The following is a 21,835-nucleotide window of genomic DNA, read 5'->3' as shown; positions in this document are numbered from 1 at the left end:
GTCGGTGGGGGCAACGATCACAGAGGGGTTCTTCATCATCCTTGTTGCCCCTACGATCATGCGCGAGTAGTTTTCACAGACCTATGGGTCTATCCTTAGTAGCTAGATGGTTTATTTCTCTTTTCGATCTTCAATACAATATTCTCCTCGATGTTCTTGGAGATCTGTTTGATGTAACTTTTTTGCAGTGTGTTTGTTTGGATCCGATGAATTATAATTTTATGATTTGATCTGTGCAAGCATCACACTGAACAAGGATACGCTGTAGATATCAAAAGAAAATGACGCCCAATCATAGTTTTGAATATCGGGTTGTTGTAGAAAGGCTATAGCCGGACATGAAGTTTTTCCTCTGAGCTCAAATGCTTTCTGATGAACAGTAAGATGAGAAAAAAATATTATCTTTTAAAAATTCTGAATTTTCTTCTGATAAACATTGACAAATGTTTTGTATGCATGCAAAATTTTAGTTCGAAACAACAATCGTGGAATTGGTGGCAAAATAAAATCGATGCTGCAAATATGCTAGTTTTGAATACATTTCGGACTACTGATTTTGTTTTGTTTTGTCACGACTTCCATGAATGTTATTTCGTGTTGAATTTTGGTATGCCTATAAAGCATTTGTCAAAGTTCACCACCAAAAAATTAAGATTTTTTTGCTGTTCATGAGGGAGCATTTGAACTTGGGAGCAGAATAGTACTGTGAGGCTATTTTGCAACTTGATCTTATAGTAGTAGATGAAGACCACTTAGTGACACTCTAGTCAAATCGCTATAGCATGAAACAAAATGAATTACTAATAATTTACCCACATAATTTTAGCCAGCTAATTATTAAATGGGAACTAACAATTTGTCCGTATGATGCTCTTACTGACCACCATCTATCACCACAATTAATGGAGAAAGAGAGAGGGAAGGGGGCAGGGGTAGTTTGGGGAACAAGCAATTGTATTTTTCTCTTCTTATAATTGTTAGGTTTAATCTTGTCATGTTCATGTATCTGTATGTTTGTTTGACGGATGTGAACGTCACTGCGACGAGTCCAAGCTTGATCGGAGGCGCGTGAAGACGGCGAAGTGCCGGGCTGCCGTGCGATGCGGCGAGCACGACAAGATGCCGATGGTGTCGCGACGCCGTGAGAAGCGGCAAAAGACGCGATGAAGGATGGAACATCATAGACCACGTCAGAATGGGTCAATTGACCCGACAGGTCTCTCAGTTGGTTGGAGAGGAGCTGCGCATGTGCTAGTTTGTTAGTACTAGCCGAGTCTCTGTGATTTGGAGTGATTCCAGGGAGTGCTAAACGTGGGCAAGTAGGTTGTTAGCTGCATGCATGTGATCTGTTAGCTAGCTTCGTGGGATAATTCAAGTAGTTAGTGCATGGATGGAGTTGTTAGTGGAGTAATGGGTCAAGTAGTGGCGTGAGTATTGCATGACAGCCGTGCCAGCCTCTGTTTATATAAGTGGCATTGTGTAATGGAAAATCGAGGCCGTGAGGGCTGAGCAGACAATGTAGTGCTTGTGTTTGCGAAGGAAGTGAGGCAAAGCTAGCTGGTTCTTTTTGGTGCGTGCGTGTGTGGTGTGTTCTTTGTAGAGGGAGAGAAGAGAGAGAGAGAGACAGAGAGCTGTGAGAGGAAGCAGCAAGGAAGAAGAAGCGGCGCCGCGACGAGGGCAGCGCCAACAATAATGTCGTCCAACTTCTCTTTTTCTTGTCTCCAGTGAGCTTTAGAGGACATGGCCGTAATGGCCAGATTTGTAGCTCGCGACGATCCTCATGGCTTGTCCCATCTCACGAGCCGAATCATGCATGTGAGGCTAAGCTGCCGTAAATGATCCTTTTACCTCTGATTGAATCAACTAACAATCTCACGAGCCGACCATGTACGTTTACCGATGATCGAATCGATGGATCCAACACATACGGGCTTCACATGGTTGGTTAGGTCGCACATGAATGCTGGATATATATGACGATGCTGATGCCGACGGACCGTAGTACTAGCTACTACGTGGTTCATGTGAGTGATGGACCGTCATAGTAGGAGTAGCGAGAGTCTCTCTTTTCTTCTGCCTCTGGGCTCACTTAGATTGGACACTTGCTATCCGTTGGACCACCCTCACAAGAAAGATGTGGTGTGATAATCCACAAGAAAGATGCCATCTCAACCGCATGTGTCAGCATATAGTATTGTACGTTTGTGCGTGGTCCTTCCTCTAGTAACGTTATATGTTCTTCCTTTTTTTCTACTAGACTATTATTACATCTAACTGGTCGTTTAGCCGTCAGATCAAATCAACATTGTAAGTTGGTAAATTATCTTATCAGATACATACGGCACGATAGGGATGACGTGGATGGGACGTGCCATTGGATGCCCCTTTGGAAGTAGCCACGTACGAGGAGGGATAGCTTTGGAACAAGTTTTCAGGCGCTTGTCAATGATAATTGCTGGGGCTGATTTTCCAAAGTCACTTGTTTATTTGGTCAGAGTGAAATAATTGTTTGGTTTCTTGTGCAGGACAATAATGCGACTGGTGTACTATGGATGTGCACCAATAATGAAGTATGGTGGAGCGACTGGTGTACTATGGATGTGCACCAATAATGAAGTATGGTGGAGGGACGCTACCCGTTACATCGCACATGGAATTGTACCTTTACCTTGTCCAGTCCGACTTATCATTCTATGTATAATCGCCGTGGGATAGAAAATTATCTTATCAGATGCGTATGATATGACAAACGTGGGACGGTTGGGAGACAATTCGATGCTGCTTGGATGCATCGAGGGGTCGGTTAGAGCATGGTTAATAGTATAGTAAACTGCTAGTTATAAGTCATTGTCATGTCATCTATAACTCATCTTTAAATAAGATGGTTGTATGCATCACTCGATGCAGAGGCCGGGGCGAGGCCTCCTTTTCGAAAAAAATCTATAACTCATCTTGTAGCCAACATGTACGACAGTTGATTAAAAAGGTGTACTACAATTTTATTATATAGCCCACCTTTTACTCTCACAAAGTGCCTACGAGCACGTGCTAGAGCTGACTCTTAACTAAGAGGTCGCTTACCTTCTCTTTCCTTTTCTATTTCTTCCAACTAAGCAAAAATATACTACTAGTTTATGTCTTATAACCAGCTGACTCAGCTCTATTGTATTTGCTCTTATTAATATAAAATGGGAGGACTGTCCACTTTGGTGCAACTTTCTAGAAACATATCCGGGTGGTCAATGATGGTGCGCTAGGGGCATTATGCATGAGTTGCTTGTTTATCTGCACAATAATAATGCAACACGTGTACGATGGACGTGCACTCTATTCGCCGTGGACCAATCTAGCTGCCAGCACTCTTTTATTTAATAATGAAACACGACACGCGACACACATGACCATGAACAATGATAGCAGGGTTTAGTAAGGCTGTCCATAGTGATGATATCTTAACCGGACCTAATGTGCAACGTCAATACTATGCTAATAGCCACGACGTACGATTTTAGCCCACGCCTGCACTATTTAAAAATATTAGTGCTGGCGTTGGTGAAAAATGGCGCGCCACAAACAAGAGTTGTGGCTAGTCATTTCTCTATTAGTGAGAGTTGAACCCTTAGCGGTCGGCCGTGTCGATATGGTGTATCCGTGGACAAGGGTTGGGCTCAGATTCCTGGGCGGTCGCCGTGCTAGTGTTAGCCGGGGTGCTCATGGGACGAGCGTGTGGCTCGGGCATTGTTCGGTCACGAGATCCAATCTAGAGGCCTTTTCCGACACTCTGTCGGAGGGGGGACGATCACAGAGGGGTTCTTCATCCTTGTTGCCCCTACGATCATGCGCGAGTAGTTTCTTTCGGGACGTGCCTCTCGGAAGATCTCGACGAAAGAAACTCAATGGTAAAAAACGGTTCGAGATTTGGACGCACGTTTTAGGAGATAGAACGTTTTGAAAATACGAATCTATGAAAAAAGAAAAACTTCCAGATTACAACAAGTGGCACGCATGCAGTGTGCAACTTGTTGTAACCTGGATAGGTGGAAGTGATCTTTAAAACGTATACTCCTAACTAAATTAGTGATTTCGATCCACACCGGACATCGCCCACAGGGATGTGCCCCCCCCCCCCCCCCCCGATTTCCTAGGGCCCCCAAATCGTGGTTAGCATGCATGCATGTTCCATATATTGGTGCCATATATTGGTGATAGAAAGGGCTTGACCATAATCATGTACCATATCGGTTGAATCGGAATCGCTAATTAAGCTGTCACATGTCATGTCACGCCGTGCCTTGTTCCGTGTGGAGTAATCAAGCCGAAGCGTCCCATGGAGCCTAATCCAGGAAATTACATCGTGCCTCCGCACTAGCACAACACCGTAATTGCCATAAATCCTAATTTCTATTTTTGTTCTCCCATGTGTAATTGCCAAGAAGACATTCGTTAATCTCTATATTTATTTTCAAATCATCGGTCAAGCTTTATGAATTTTCGAAAATTTGGGACTAATTTTATGTTTCGTCCCGGGGCCCCAAATGTTTGGAGACGAGCCTGATCGCCCAAAACCGCACCCCTGAGCCAACATTCCGAGCATCCGAGCCCCTAGTTCACCAACGGCCCTCCGAGCATGTAGTTCGTGTCCGTTATACGCCGTCGCCATGGTGCGCTTGTTGGCTTCATGGTACAAGCCGCTGGCGCCGCATACGTGTGATGCCAGGGCGAAATTAAGGCAGATCAACCTGATGCAGTACGGATCCGTGCTTGGAGGAGGATGGTGGTCCCAAGACGATGGCGGAGGAGGCGCCCTCACCTGTCGTGTCTCGGTTCGCCATGTTGCAGATGGTCTAGCAGTGCAACTTGGCGATCTTGGAGGAGCACCGCATGACACTGGCTCAACAGGAGGCGGAACGCACGGATGCCGCAGCCGGGCAAAGCTCCTGATAGCCAACGTGGTCATCATCGACGAGAACCGGGCGGTGCTTGCATTTGTGCTGAGTGACCACCCAATCTGCCACGAGCAGGGACTGATGCCGCGGTCGGGGCGTTTTTATTTCTGGGATGTTTTGATGCGTAAAATCTAATTTGGAAATGAAAAATCAATATCTGCCTTGTTTTAAGGGATTAAGTTGATTCGGACTTTCGGAGTGAAAAATCATGAGGCGTTTTGTCCTCTACTTTCATGATAAATTCCGGTGGGGAAATCTCCCCTCCCGTTGACTGAATTTTTCTTATGGAGATTCAAAATTTATTATTGGTTTTTGAGTGGTTTCGAATTTAAAAGTATAACGATTTATAACCATTTGGTTTGTTTTGACAAGATGGAAAGGCCACATTCTGTTTCAGAAAGCACAAGGATAAGGTGAAGACACAGTCCCTCAGCTTGCAGTACTCCTCGTTCTTCATGTGCTTGATGGGGTGCAATGGATTGAGTACGTGCTTCATGTGCAGATGGCGGTGGGAGGTGGACCAAGTTTCCGGGAACTTGCCCCACAGCGTGTATCTATCTATAAATACACGCAGAACAAGCCATGAATTCTCACTGCATGCGAAGCGAACTAGCTAGTACACCTATATATCACAGTGTGTGTGCAAAGCAATGGCCTCTGGAGTGTTTGGTACCCCCATTTCAGCGCAGACGGTGATAGCCACTGGAGAGTATAAGGAACCCATTACCCAAAAAGATGTTGCAGACTATGCCATGAAGATGATCAACGCCGGTGGTAAGGATGTTAACGCGCAAAAGTTCGTCGACAACCTCAAGGAGAGGTATGTTTCTGTGTACATGCATGGTTTATTATTATATGCAGTGCTTAATTATTTCTGCTTCTTCTTGCAATATGTAAAAACCTTATATATGAGGAAACAAGATCCTAACTGAAGTAAAATTTGGGTCCAACTTTTGGCTAGGTACGGTAACGGAATAGCTGTAAAATGCCTCCTCTACAATGCCACTGGTGCCACTTTGAACTTTGCTAAGTACAACGATTGGCACGGCCATATCTATGATACACCCTACCCATCAGATATTCAGAATGGGCAATGGGGTGCATTCCTCCACGTCCACCCAAGTGGAGCTGCCGCTGGTTCAGCTGGTGCCGTTGTGTATCGTAGCAAGATCCCCTCCAGCAGCAGCTCCTGCGATTGGTTGTTCTCTTGGACCGTCCCCTACATTGGTGGCAACGGGGTAAATACTTCCTCTACTTATCTCAAAATGTTGTATCTTACCTTTTTCTCTTCGTTCATGCTCCGAATTAGTTATTAGCTAGTATGAGTTACAATCTTGTTTCATGTTATATCTAATCAAAAGTAAAAGGTGAAATTACTTGGCAAGTGATGCATTTATCAAGCTTCAAACGGTCATTCTCTCAATTGAAAAGATAATCTTGTTTGATTTCTCTATGTAAGTACATAAGAAAATTCATATTCCTATATAATTTTATGGAAAACATAATTATTTAAAATTTGAATTCACATGCATGCCCATATACAATGTGAATTTTATTTAGGGACAGGGGCATATGTACGTATTCACAGCACAATTCTTTTGAACAAAACTCGTACAATTAAATAAACCCAGCTAAACTAAATTCAAATGAATTTACTTATATTAGTATAATTTTTCAACTAAAGAAACATGCCTTGTATCCCAAACTCTACTATAGTGCATATTCTAACATTAATTATACGTATCCAGGTGTACACTGAAATCCGCGAGGAAGGGCACTACCCAAGTGTGGGAAGCTGGGATTATATCTGCAATGTGAAGCTGAAAAATTCAAGTGTCACCTCTATTGATAGCAACTATGGATACGTTTCCAAGGCTGACATCGGTGAAGGCACTACCATGAACGCACGTGGAGTTTTCGAGTTTCCCTACTAGATCTCGTTGCAAGCAGCGAGTTGTTATTGTGGTCTTCAAGTCTTGTGTGGCGTCCATGTACGCTTGTGTAGTTTTTTTCTTTACTGTCTTTATGGTGCATTTTTATAGATCTGATGATCCACGAATAAGCGAAGGAAGATGGGGACCAAAGAGATGTACCGTGTAATTGTATTTTATTTTACATGTCGTTGTGTATCAAGTTGTCCTTCTTTTGTATCGGTTACCTTTTTACTTAATAATTAAAGATATAAAGCACTCTTGTGAGCGTATTTTCTGAAAAATTAAGTTAAATAAAAACAAAAATAATTATATCTATGCCAGAATAAAACATCATACGGAAAATCAAAACGGCAATCACTTGTGCACTACAAGAAATATGGTCGACGATGACTCTCCTTTTTGGTCATTGAATCGTCATTATTTTTAATTTATGACCTTCTTATGATCAAAATGAGGAGGTCAACAGTTGGCCGTCAAGAACGAACAAACTTGACCTTTCTAAAGTTTTGGTCACTGTTTTCATGACCAAAACAATTAGGTCATGGCCAAAATTTTGGTCATTACCCATGTGCCTCATCCATGTAGGATCTGACATGGCTCAGCTCATGTGGCATCATCCACGTGGCAAACATATGACATGGCAGAAATAGTGACATGTACAACACGTTAGATATGACATGGCATGGGTTGGGATGCATTAAAATAAATATAAATTTTTACAAGCCCAATCAGCCAAGCCCAAAAAGTGTGGCCTATAAAAATATTGCATTTTGTTGGGACACATGTTATATGCAATACATTATTTCCACAACATTATTCTGATCCATCTACTATACCAACATTATGTGATGTGCACAACACATTCAGCTACTGTACCAACTTTCATTCCTCAATGTAAAATTACACAAATAAATTCCAAACTAAAATTGCACATCCCAGACAAATGGTATTACACAAAACATATCCTATTCAGCACTAAAAGAAGAAAGTGACATCATATAACGACAGTGTGGCTCCATTGTCTTCCTCTTCTAGAATATTGAGACATCCTGGCACTGAAAGGGACAACACATGAGAGGCAAATTAAACATAACATGAAATATGAAAAAATGCAACAAGCGGAGCAAACTCCAAACAACATATAAGCAAGTCATGGATGCAAGAAGTGATCATTTTAGGGGCATTAATGTGCATGAACCAAAGTAGGTTTCTTCCGTAAATCAGGTTCCGAGTATTAAATACTGGTAAGATCAAATTCATATCAAGCTGATGTGTTATGTGTGTTGATTCCATCTTCCGCATCCAGCTAACTATTGCATCAGAAGAAAAAGAAGAACGTGTTGGCATCATGACTATAGTTCAATCCCGGTATAACAAACTAGGGCAACAGTTGCATACAACTAATAAAGGGCTTGTCAGATTACTTAAATTTGTAGCATTAATAGGTGCCCAAAGCTTATACGCAAGGAGACTAAGAAAAAAACAAAATCTTCTCCTATTTTGACGGATATCGGTCACAAGAGAGAAAATGGAGGATTACCAGGTTGGATCAGTGCACATGTGAACATGCAATACTTGTCGTCGCATCCGGAAAGCTCATAGTTGATGTGCTCCTAGATCTAAATCGCCCTCCCTACACACACAACCAGAGATCCTTACTCTGCTGACAAAGAATACAGGGTAAATAAAATGGTGTGGTTTATCCCTATAAAAGAATAAAACATTCACTATTTTGAAATAATTAGCTACATGCACAGTACATAAATCATACATCCGCATATGTGGTATTTACATCATACATCCACATGCGTTGTATTTTTCGTAACGATGTTTCATACTTTGCACAAACAGCAAAAAGTCAACAAAGATGCAATATAAATCAGGTTTTATCAAACTAGTATTAATGTATACGGGGCTGCCATAAAATGCTTTACATTCGTGAGTATCCAGTAGAATTGAAACAGAGTTGCTGCTACTATCGATGTTGTTGGTTGGTTGTCCAAATACACTGGTTTATGTTACTACTCGAGCAGGTAGGGTAGGCACCCCATGGAAGCATATGAGCAGACCTTACACAACGACTTTATATCTAATAGAAACACGACGATTTATTTCAACCAGGTTTTAATAAAAGATACTAATCCAATAGAAACACGACGAGTTTATTTATCACTAAAGTGAACACAGACCTTACAAAACGACTTTATATCTTGATTAACCTTGAATCGTGGAGTATATTATCAATGTACAAGCCAAATTCATTATCAAGAGTCACCATATATTTGTGATTAAAGTCATCAGAATAGAATTTAGCTAATTTCAGCAACTTCTCCTTACCAAAACGACGGAATAATTGGCTAGGGATCAAAGCAGATATGCATGGAAGCAACTCGAAATTTACCTCATTAGCATCATCATCATACCAATCATCAGCAACAAATCAGTTCTATGCCTTATCCTCTCATCTGCTCCATGCCTCTCGGTTCTATCTCCTGCAGCCACCACCACCCAGTCGGTCATCAATCTCCAACAGCCTGACCACTGGACGACATCTATAGTCAGCTCAAACAACAAATATGCTCACCACTCTGTTTGCACAAGAATTCAGTCAAAAATTCAGTATGCATGCATATAATGACAAAAAAAGAATCAGAATGCATGAGCATACTGTAAAAAGATTCAGAATGCACCATCGCATAAGCATACTGTCGAAAAATTCAGAATGCATAACCATGCTGACAAAAATTCAGAAACAAACATCATCCAAACTAAGCTGGTATCAATTTGAAATACACTCAAGAGGAGTTTCATTTTTACTACGAAACAAGTCATTAACACCGTCCATGTACGCTTGTGTAGTTTTTTTCTTTACTGTCTTTATGGTGCATTTTTATAGATCTGATGATCCACGAATAAGCGAAGGAAGATGGGGACCAAAGAGATGTACCGTGTAATTGTATTTTATTTTACATGTCGTTGTGTATCAAGTTGTCCTTCTTTTGTATCGGTTACCTTTTTACTTAATAATTAAAGATATAAAGCACTCTTGTGAGCGTATTTTCTGAAAAATTAAGTTAAATAAAAACAAAAATAATTATATCTATGCCAGAATAAAACATCATACGGAAAATCAAAACGGCAATCACTTGTGCACTACAAGAAATATGGTCGACGATGACTCTCCTTTTTGGTCATTGAATCGTCATTATTTTTAATTTATGACCTTCTTATGATCAAAATGAGGAGGTCAACAGTTGGCCGTCAAGAACGAACAAACTTGACCTTTCTAAAGTTTTGGTCACTGTTTTCATGACCAAAACAATTAGGTCATGGCCAAAATTTTGGTCATTACCCATGTGCCTCATCCATGTAGGATCTGACATGGCTCAGCTCATGTGGCATCATCCACGTGGCAAACATATGACATGGCAGAAATAGTGACATGTACAACACGTCAGATATGACATGGCATGGGTTGGGATGCATTAAAATAAATATAAATTTTTACAAGCCCAATCAGCCAAGCCCAAAAAGTGTGGCCTATAAAAATATTGCATTTTGTTGGGACACATGTTATATGCAATACATTATTTCCACAACATTATTCTGATCCATCTACTATACCAACATTATGTGATGTGCACAACACATTCAGCTACTGTACCAACTTTCATTCCTCAATGTAAAATTACACAAATAAATTCCAAACTAAAATTGCACATCTCAGACAAATGGTATTACACAAAACATATCCTATTCAGCACTAAAATAAGAAAGTGACATCATATAACGACAGTGTGGCTCCATTGGCTTCCTCTTCTAGAATATTGAGACATCCTGGCACTGAAAGGGACAACACATGAGAGGCAAATTAAACATAACATGAAATATGAAAAAATTCAACAAGCGGAGCAAACTCCAAACAACATATAAGCAAGTCATGGATGCAAGAAGTGATCATTTTAGAATCTTATTGTCTTCAAATGTATGCATAATTTAAAATGTATTAATTTTAATATAAGAATGTATAAAATCCTTGGGGCACACTAGGCTATTATATATTTTTTACACATATTTTATAATTTATTTTCATTCAAAAGTATATCTTTTGACAAACACATTTACTTTATTAAAATACATGGACACTTTTTACAACTAGAAATACATTTCCTAAAAGCATGAATACTTTATATACTAATTGAATATCTTGTAATTTCGAAAATAAAAAAACAACTAACAGGTGAAAAATGGGCTGCACTAACTTTACCCCATTCAACTCCACGGTCTTGTCAGGTAGATAAATTGTGCTAGTGATGATGACTAGACAATAATTTTACCTCATGGAAGTGGTTGCGTAGGTTGTTCGTGGAGCACAGTCCCCTGGTTTGAATCCCAACCTAACCATTTTTTTGTTTAATATAGTTGTGTACTGACAGGTGGGATCCGATGGTCAGTGAGACATACTCTTTGTGTCAGTCTATCCGACACTACAAGTGGGCCCTGCGCCAAGCTGGCATGTATAGTCAACAATACATACATATCTAGACGTGATTTGAACCGTATTTGAACCATGTTGCCAAGTTTTGGAACCAATTCGGTGTATTTTTCAAGTTCAGGCACCAAAGTGAACATCGTTGGCAAGTTTGGGCACCATTGGTGTTATTACCTCGATATAAAACTGACCAATGAAGCGTACTAGTGAATAGTTTCTTCTATCTCAGGAGCGTAGTAGTCAGCAGATGTTTTCTTGGTCCTTTTTTGAACAATAACCTCCAGTAAACATGACTTTCTTTGGCCTTTTTAAAACACAAGGGGTAGGAAAACCTACTGGTAGGATGATGAAGTGCGTTCGCCGGCGATTCCGTCGCTCCCCTTCCCCTTTAATCCCCGTATCAGTGCCACCATGGCGAGGGGAGCTCGGACTTCTTGTTTGGGTGTGTCCTTTAGTCCTAGGGATTCTAGGTTTTCAAGTTTCCTCCTTTGGTGTCATGGTGGGGGCGATGTCGATGGTGCTCGTAGAAATAATGGTCTCCTAGCCGGTGTTCCTGCTCGTTGCTGCAGAATTTATGGAAGCGTTCCTACTCTACTGAGAGGGGAGAGCAGCGGGTATTTATTATAGCAATGGGGCTTATCCCATGAAAACATACAACTTGAAGAATAAGGTAGAGGAGATACATATTGGGAAACGTTTTCCTTCAGCGCGCTGGCGGAAGCAACGCGCCGGTCGCTCGCTGCCCACCCGTCTCGCGCGCGACCCGCACGTATGGCCATGCAACATTTTTCCCTGTGGTGATCGTTTAAATTTGCTACAACCGGTGTCCAAATTTGCTACATTTGTTCACAAAAAAGCTGCATATGCGTTTGGTTGCAACCTCAGTTCATTGGACTTTTTGCTACAACCAGTGTTTTTTTTTGCTATAAACGTGTTAATTTTTGCTAGAACCGGTATCATTTTTTGCTGCAACCGTTCACTAAAGAAGTTGCATACACGTTCGTCAGAGTTGCAACCCGAGTTCACCGGATTGTTTTGCTACCACGCATCATCAGCTTCGTTTTTTTGTTATGACCACGTTCATACTTTTTTACTACAACTATATTTTTGTTGCAACCATGGACGAAAATTGCTGCATCGTGAACGAAATTTGTTGCATCGAGAAATTTTGCTGCATGAAGGTCTAACAAGTGCTTGGAATTTATGTTCAACAAGTGCTAAAAAAAGGTAAACCACTATTTTTGCATCAATGGCATATAAAACCAATTATTTTGCCTAATAAACGGTAATCCACCATTCGGGTATTCCGTGATGCCCACCCCGCACAATATCCATAGTAAATAATTCTAGCCACACTATCGGCCTGCCTAGGATGTGCCTATAGGGCGTAGTCGAAAGAGCCTCTTCCATCCCTAAGTTTATTCAAAGGTCCTTCATCGCTGGCGGCAGCCTTCATGACAACTTACTTTTGTCCTGCTCGACAGCTACACCAGCCCAAGCCCCCGTGTGCGCTCCTCAAGCTTGATGTCAGATGGGTGTTTGACTCCTTCTTTTGGCCTAGTCTCCTTCAAACTCTCCAGCACCTGGGTTTCGGCCAATATTGCCCAAAATGAATATTGATCCTCATCTCCTTGACATCCGCTCGAGCACTAATCCACATGAATCCATGCCCTCCTATCATCCGCACCCATGGGCTACGTGCTTCTCCCATAGAAGTTGTTGGGGCCGTAAGTGGAAGGGGTGATATAGCCTAACAAGAGATATTTTCCTTACTGGAGAGAACCAAGATTTGTCAATCTAGTAGGAACTACTCCACTTCAGTCAATGATAGATGTCGGAGAAGATTCTGGCAAATTTTCTTTGCAACCTTGTTAATTATGATTCACATGCATAATAATAATTCTTGTGTTGATATATTAAGATTATGATTCATTAATTATGAGTCAATGAACTGGTAATTTTGTTGCAACTTGTTAATTATGATTTGCTTGCATAATAATTAGACCTTGAGTTGATATATTGAAATTTCAAAGAAAGCACATTTGATCATCATCTCACGGGTAAGCACCAGTTAGATGGTAAGTTTCTTTTTCAGGCTAAGTGTTCTTTCTTTATAGCCAGATATTTTAGGTTAATGTTTACACCCGATTATCTCGCTAATCAGTACTATTAACCGCTTTGCATATCTACATGAGTAGTAATTTACTATCTTGATACGTTTAGACGCAAATTCCTGTGTTCCAGATCGGGCGGGCCACATAAATGGATGGATGTTGTAGAAAACTTGCGCTCTTTCCGGATCGAGTTAGATTTCCTAGGCTTTCCATTTTGTAACGCAAGTACATAACCAAAACACTGTCTCATTAATTGCTTGCTTAACCAATATTTACCTGATCTCTCCACGCAATGTACTCCCCTGTCATAGTTTAGAAGGCACGATTAAATTTAAGTGTGTTTCCACAATAGACAAGGTTTAAGGCACATTGCATTTACTCACAGTGGCTAATTAGTACTCCGATATACTATTCCTATATGCATGCATCGTGTGAATGCTATTTTTGACCCCATCTCGTAGCCAATAATCACCTAGGTTCCAGAGAATTTTCAAACGCACCTTCTAAACCGTGACGGAGGAAGTACATAATTTGTTTGTCAGCTCATCATTAAAAACACCTATCAATTTCATTTCATTACATTATTGATACATTATTTTTGATGTTACAGAAACAGATTATTTGCATTTCATAAGTCATGGGGTCCAGTTTCATGCCTTTTGTGTTATCCTAGATCAAAAACATAATAATAGGGCAAAAAGAAAGGAAACCAAATTATGGAATATGTGAGTGGGGAGACATAGTAGAGTCTAGCAAAGACAATAATATTGAATCAACATGACTTTTATTCCTCATCATGGCATCATGAATACAATAGTTTCCCGACAGGGGCGGGGGGTATTATTTTAGGAGTGCACACTAGGCACTTACATACTCACGACAGTAGTAGCTAGCACTAAGAGCAGAAGATAGCATAGCAAAGATCATAGTAGTAGCATGATCGGTTTAAAGTTCAGGGTAATTGTGCTTAACTAGACGAGCGAGTTCGAGACCATGAGGCATAGGCGCCACACGGCAAACTGTAAGCCCGTCTGTTATCTCCACCTTGCTAGTTCCACTGCTGAAAATCAAGTCAAGCAGCGCACCTGCAGCTATCCCAATGAGCGCACCAATTCCAAAACCGACGACTCCTCCAATTACCGTGACAGCCGCAGAAGCAATTTCGATGTCTAGTGCTACGAATCCAGCTTCTACAGCAGTAGTAACTATTTCTCCCACCTCAAGGTTAACTACTGCAGTTAACGCATTTACTGAATCCCTAACCGCTGCCTCCAGCTTATCTTCTGCTGTGTATATGTCCCACACCATTGCAGCTGCTGTAAAAACTAAAACTGCCACCCCGACTTTTCCCAAAGCTTCAAATGAGTAAGTCACCACAGATTTTCCTTGTCCCGCTTCCGCAATAATATTGTCATATACCTGGCAAACATGATATACACATTGTAGTGATGTTTAGTACTACTTTTATAATACAATATAAAGCCACTATTTTTGCGCCATATGAAAATTACAATTTATTAAAATCGAAAACTCAAATGATCTCTATCCAAATTTAGCAGAAGTTCAAACGGATTCTAACGGAGGAACCATTTTAGGAAGAAATGACTCCTCTTTAGTGTTCACTATGATCAGTTCAACGATTAAGTGAGGCCCGGACATCTGGTCATGAAATTATTTAAGTGAGTTCAACTCGAACTCCAAAGCATCTTGATAACTTCTTATGTGTCTCAAGTACCATTGGAAAGTTTTTGATATAAGCATTCACTTGATTGTAATTTTTCTATGAGTTACATATATTCGATGGTTAAAATGGACTTGAAATCCCCAAATTCAACAACTTCAGTTTAGTTGTACAAATTGCAGCTCTTAAGAACACAGCATAAATCCATTATATATCTTGACTCTTGATGACTTGAAACATAGTTTTTTAAGTCATGACTTCTTTGTTGTTAAAACCTTTGGTTCACGCTGTAGTACCACAAATCTTTTCTATATAGTAATAACAATATATAAATATGGAGACGAAGACGTGTAATATGATACATTAAAGATTGTTAATTAATTGCAATTTATGTATGATAAGCTGGAAAGGGCCAGGTTTAGAGAGTAAGTTAGTTCATACCTGTAGCTTTTGGATATCATCCAAGTTTTTGAAAGCCCCCCTAAAACCAAGCTTTGACATATTTCTGCAAGTACAATTGGATAAGCAGGAAAGTCATTGTTGTTACATTTACATAGAACTGCAAAAGTACCATCTATAAGTGTAAATAGTAAACAAAGATTATGTTCCCTAAGAGATTGCAAGATTTTATTTGTTTGTTCTCAGCAATGTTAAGCAAGTAGACTGCATGCCACTATTTCTACAAATTTTCATAAAGCTCAATATCTTTCAATTTTAATAATTTAAAGTTGAATAACCAAGTGGTTTAATCCAACACTTTGGAGGTCGAGTTTTATCAATTTTGGTTTTAAGTTCCCATCGTGTGAAATATTAATGCTAATAATGATACAAATTATTGCAATCATTTTGAACACAATGGTATTTAAACATTTATAAATTAATGATGATGACGCTGGGACATACTCTTGCACAAGATCCTCAAACATGATTTTGTTTTCCTTGAGCCATTTTGAGAATTGATTTGGTGCAAAGTGTTGAAACTTTTTGGCATTCTCCAGCGTGGCTTTCTTATACATGCCAGCCTCAAGGGCAAGGCGCTGGGCCTCCTTCTGTTGGGTGGCTGGATTGAGGAACTTTAGCTGCTTGATGAGATCATCACTGTGGGTCTTGAGCTTGTCAAGGTAGGTGAGACGGGTGTTGTAACTCCGGATGAATTGGAGAGATATTCCGATGGCCTTGGTGCAGTAGTCATAGACATCCTTGCCAATATCTTGCTTGGTGGCATCCTTCTCAGCCTCGGTTTGTGCTATCATGTCCCGTGCACTGTCAAGGATGTGATACACCTTATCGCGGGCATCATTGGCGTCACGGAGATACTTTTGTTGCTCTGCATACGAGTTGAACTCGAGCTCTTGAAGCTTCTGGACTTCTTGTCGATGGATCAGATCGGCTAGCTTATGCAACTGCCCTAGACTTAAATCAACTAGGTCACCTGACATGATGTAAGCCTGAAAATATGTAGTTCTTGTTATTAGTCATATATACCCACTCACTAAAATCAGTCAAGGGAAAAAAAGGTACGATACAAAGATACTACTCCTACTCCTACAATTGATTCGACTACACACACGCAAACAAAAGGCACACCAGGGTACTAAAACTGGAACTCGAGATCAGATCTAGCTCTATCCATCATCTTGGTTGGGCTGGGGTAGGGGGAAAGGAAATATTACTACTTAACATTTAACAACCAATCAGTCAAAAAATTACCATCGTAAAGTTACGATACTACGCGGGCTCAGGAATGATTAAATGCTGAATACGTCTCAGTGTACCACCTTAATTAAGAAGGGTAGTCACACACTACTCCTACTCCTAGAAAGAAAATCCTAAGGTCTGAATCCACATGTAAGCTTGTTGAGGCCATGAGAGAGATGAAAAGAACAAGTAGGAAGTACTCCACCGAATCAGTCTCGGAGAAGATTTTCCACCAAATCCTTAGAATGCATAACAAACTAGACATACATACAGATACATTAGGGGAAGAAGCACTCACCTTGGGGTAGCTTGGGGGCACCAAGCAATGGAAGGATCAGCTTCACCACGAGCACAAGGTAAGGGAGGCTCTCTCACGGTTTGGTCCATAAGAGAATGGTAGGTGGTGTTTATAAAGAAAGATGGTGAGGCAGAGGTGGACGGCGACCAACAAAGGAATCACACGAGCGAGGAAAGCTGAGGTTCCTGTCTGTTAAACAAAGTGAGTATTAGTAATTAGGATAAACTGACTAACAATTAGCAGTTGGCTAAAGGGAAACTCTTCCCGTCTACACCGCGGCCAAAACGCTTGGTCGCGCTAGCTGCTGGCAGGTCGAACCCTACATTAATTTCTTTGACGCGGTCTACTTTCTCTCCTCGAATGGCCGGTAATCGCGGGCGGTAGGGGGCGATGAGCGTGGCTGCTAGGGGGCAATTGGGTCGACGAGAGCGGGCGGCGCCATGGCCGGCAAGTACGTCAAGGACGCGGCAGCGGTTTTTGCTACATGCTTCGACCGGCATTACATTTTGCTATAACCAACATCGCATATTGCTACATCACACAGCCGGCGTCGCGATTTTGCTGCAACTAGCATATTTTTTTGCTACAACCAACATCAAATTTTGCTACATCAGGAGAACTGAGTTGTGACCCGTGACGGAAAATTGCTACAACCACTGTACCATTTTGTTACATCCGACATTCTTTTTTGTTGCAACCAACACGACCATCGGACGGCCATGCGACGCTATCGGAGTTGCTACCGTGGGGTCATCTCCACCGAAGCTACGACCATCTCGATCCGAGCGGCGACCGCCACCATCGGAGCTACAAGCGGATCGAACGACTGCAGTCCACGAGATCGTACGGCTGCTGGTCGACGGGCCCAAATTTTATGTTGGCGCGCGGGTTCCTAGTACTGCCCTTGGCTAATTGGGAGTGAAAGGAGGCAAGGCAACCCATCATCAAAAGGCCTAAATGCTCCCCCCCCCCAACATGTTTAACGCTATGTTTAGATTTATCAGGTGTGGCGTCTCTTGTTTTCCTTGTGCGCTGTAGGGTTAGGGGAACTTGTGTCATTTGCTCATATGAAGTTTTATTTTTCTTTTGATCTGGTTGTTTAAAGGTTTCCTCGTCACTATGTATGGGTTTGGTGGTTTGTGCCTCTATTTATAAAAAAGAGGATCAAAAGCTTGTTTCGAGATTGGTCGCTCTGTATGATAATTTAGCCACATTAAAAATGTCGTCTGGACAGTCATGCCATGGGTAAATTACTCCCTCCGTTTCTTTTTAGAGGGTGTTTGGATCACTAGAGACTAGAGACTAGAGACTAGTAGTAGTCACTTTTAGTCAGTAAACCTCCAAACACCCCTGACTAATGGGTGACTAAAACTAGTTTAGTCCCTAGTCACCCCACCCCCAACTAAAAGTGACTAAAGTCTCTCCTCTAATTAATTGGCGGGCCCATGCTGTTGCATGCCGTTGCTGCTTTCCTTCCTTGCGCGGGAGTTAAATGAAAGGGAGAGAGAAGAATTTAATACTGAGACATTTAATGCTGACTATTAGTAGTCACCTTCCAAACAGGGCGTGACTAAAAACTTTTAGTCTGACTACTACTAGTCACATGACTAGAGAGTATCCAAACACGCTCTTACTCTGCATATAAGGTTTGGTCAAAGTCAAGCTTTGTAAAGTTTGACTAACTTTATATTAAAAAATATCAACATTCACAACATGAAATCAATATTATCAGATGCACCACGAGATGTATTTTCATACTATATAATTTTAATATAGGAGATATTCATATTTTTGGATATAAATTTGGTTAAACTTTATGTTGTTTGACTTTGACCAAATCTTATATGCGGAGAGTAAAAAGAAACGGATGGAGTACGTGGCTACATGGAGAGGCTCAGAGGAGATCTCCATTGGATTGGTCGACATGACGTTTGGACAGTGGTGACAGGGGTTAATTAAGAAGGCTCTCTTCCAAGGTGGGGATTGAGTTTATCTCCAAACATTACAAATGAGCAAAGATTCCTTGAGATGGTCATCCATCTCGTGCTTCTCGTGTCTGCTTTACTCGACCGTACCTTATCTGCAGACGGACGGTAACTACATCCATGCACCCATGAATCGATGGATGGTACACATATATACGTGCTTCACATGCTTGGTTGGGTCGCACATGAATGCTGGATATATATGCCGATGCCGATGCCGATCGACGCCGATGGACCGTAGCAGCTACTACGTGTTTCATGTGAGTGATGGGCCGTCGCAGTAGGAATAGCGAGAGTCTTCTTTTCTTCTGCCTCTCGGCTCACTCAGATTGGACACTTGCTGTCTGCTTGGACCACCCTCACTAGCTTTGAGAAAGAACGCCTAATGTGGTGTGATAAATATATGAATTAGCCACAAGAAAGATGCCATCTCAACTGCATGGGTCCTTCCTCTAGCAACGTTATGTTCTTCCTTTTTTCTACTAGACTATCTTATATCTTATATCTTATATTTATATTTACTAACTGGAGGCACCTTTCAAGCCTTTACATTAATCCACATCATCAAGATTAATTCAACCATTAGATTTAAAACTTAATGGTCAAGATCTATTAGAAGTATCTCACTTATATAGAGACACCATGTATGTAAGGAATAGAGCCATTATGACTAAAATACTCCCTCATCACACGCCTCCAAGTCCCAAAATTAAAAAAGAACACATGCTATCAAGAAACAACCATCGTGATTCAAAAACAATCAAAAACAATCACGTGTGTTCACCCTTTTCTGAAACAAAAAAACAACAGTATGTTAATCCACATCAGTAAGATTAATTCAACTATTATATTTAGAATTTAGCGCTAAAGATCTATCAGAATTCAAGACATGGCATATGTAAATAATTTAACCATTGCATACAAAGACGCGCCTGCATTCTTTAGAAAAAAAAGATCATGTAAATATGGAATCCTCTTTCTATAAAAAAGAGCCTTCATGATTTTTTATAAATCCATCATCACACACGCCCAAGTCCCAAAAGATCATGTGCCTACTTTATTCTTTAATTAAAAAAAGGAAAAATGATATGTACAAATAATCACATGTGTTCTACCTTTTTCTGAAATAAAAGGATAAAAGGATACGTACAAGCTTTAGTAACATATTGCTATATGTCGATTGGATAGTTAGACCGGTCCTTGCATAGTAGCTAGATTGATTATTTAGATGCCCACTCCATATGCATGGTCGTAAAGATGTTATAAATATATTTAGCCAATATTAGAAATCAACAGCTGACATTTTATTCATATAATATACGACTACAACCATTAAATGCCCTTGAAGGATGTCCAATAACTATAATAAATAAGCATATTCACTCTACCTCAAAACCTAAGAATATTTGTCTTGGTGGAGATCATTGTATGTAATTGATGCCCCAATATCGCATGGAGGCTAACTTATGATGCTGCTAAGTTCAAATAAATCAGTTGAACTTATCAAAGATATGCACGCCATTTTGTCCCGCTCATAATAGTGCCAACTCTTACATGTTCTACATAATAATATTTCATTATGTTTATCCACACAAATTTCACTTGGCAATTTGTAAGGATATTTTACAATTAATAAGAACTACTAATGAAAGTTGAAGTCTTATCATTACCACATAGCTAGCCCGTGCCTATGCACGAGTTATTGACTAGTTAGATCTAACTGTTCGTTTAGCCATCAGATCAAATCAACATTATAAGTTGGTAAATTATCTTATCAGATACACATAGATACGACATGATAGGGATGACGTAAATGGGACGTGCCGTTGGATGCCCCTTTGGAAGTAGCCAAGTACGAGGAGCGATCGCTTCGCTTTGGAACAAGTTTTCAGGCGCTTGTCAATGATAATTGTTGGGGCTGATTTTCCAGAGTCGCTTGTTTATTTGGTCAGAGTGAAATAATTGTTTTGTTTGGTTTCTTGTGCAGGACAATAATGCGACTGGTGTACTATGGCTGTGCACCAATAATGGAGTATGATGGAGGGACGCAACCCGTTGCATCGCACATGGAGTTGTATCTTCACCTTGTTCAGTCCGACCTATCATTCTATGTATAATCGACGTGGGGTAGAAAATTATCTTATCAGATGCGTATGATATGACAAACGTGGGACAGATGGGAGACAATTCGATACTGCTTGGATGCACCAAGGGGTCGGTTATTAACGTAAAACGGGAGGACTGGCCAATGATGGTGCGCTAGGGTCATTGTGCATGAGTTGCTTGTTTATGTGCACAACAGTAATGAAACACATGTACGATGGACGTGCACTCTACTCTCCGTGGACCAAGTGGACCAAGCTAGCTGCCAGCACTCTTTTATTTAATAATGAAACGCGACACACATGATCGTGAACAATGATAGCAGGGTTTAGTAATTAGGCTGGACATAGTTATGGTATCTTAACCGGACCTAACGTGCAACGTCAGTACTAAGCTAATAGCCATGACGTATGATTTTAGTCCACGCCAACACTATTTCAAAATGTTAGTGCTTGGGTTGGTGAGAAATGGCGCGCCACGAACAAGAGTCGTGGCAAGCCATTTCTCTACTAGTTAGAGTTAAAACCTTAGCATCGGCCGTGTCGGTATGGTGTATCCGTGGACGAGGGTTCGGCTTAGATGCT

The 21,835-nt window shown here is 40.8% G+C and overlaps 2 protein-coding genes across 2 annotated transcripts; one reads left to right on the top strand and one right to left on the bottom strand.

The window, feature by feature from the left end:
* Window positions 1–5,526: 5,526 nt before the first annotated feature.
* Window positions 5,527–7,149, top strand: LOC123441231 (23 kDa jasmonate-induced protein-like). Its single transcript, XM_045117722.1, has 3 exons — window positions 5,527–5,766; window positions 5,908–6,184; window positions 6,695–7,149. Exons 1-3 carry the CDS (start codon window positions 5,597–5,599, stop codon window positions 6,878–6,880), a joined length of 633 nt encoding a protein of 210 aa, XP_044973657.1. The 5' UTR covers window positions 5,527–5,596; the 3' UTR covers window positions 6,881–7,149.
* A 7,104-nt stretch (window positions 7,150–14,253) lies between these two features.
* LOC123441230 lies at window positions 14,254–17,249 on the bottom strand. Its single transcript, XM_045117721.1, has 4 exons — window positions 17,164–17,249; window positions 16,071–16,615; window positions 15,609–15,672; window positions 14,254–14,905 (listed from the first exon to the last, which is right to left on the bottom strand). Exons 2-4 carry the CDS (start codon window positions 16,604–16,606, stop codon window positions 14,432–14,434), a joined length of 1,074 nt encoding a protein of 357 aa, XP_044973656.1. The 5' UTR covers window positions 16,607–16,615; window positions 17,164–17,249; the 3' UTR covers window positions 14,254–14,431.
* Window positions 17,250–21,835: the final 4,586 nt, after the last annotated feature.

The sequence above is a fragment of the Hordeum vulgare genome, chromosome 3H (genome assembly GCF_904849725.1).
Source record: "Hordeum vulgare subsp. vulgare chromosome 3H, MorexV3_pseudomolecules_assembly, whole genome shotgun sequence".
Lineage (NCBI taxonomy): Eukaryota > Viridiplantae > Streptophyta > Magnoliopsida > Poales > Poaceae > Hordeum > Hordeum vulgare.
The sequence above is the reverse complement of the archived record's forward strand: the minus strand, read 5'-3'. Positions and strand labels throughout refer to the sequence as shown.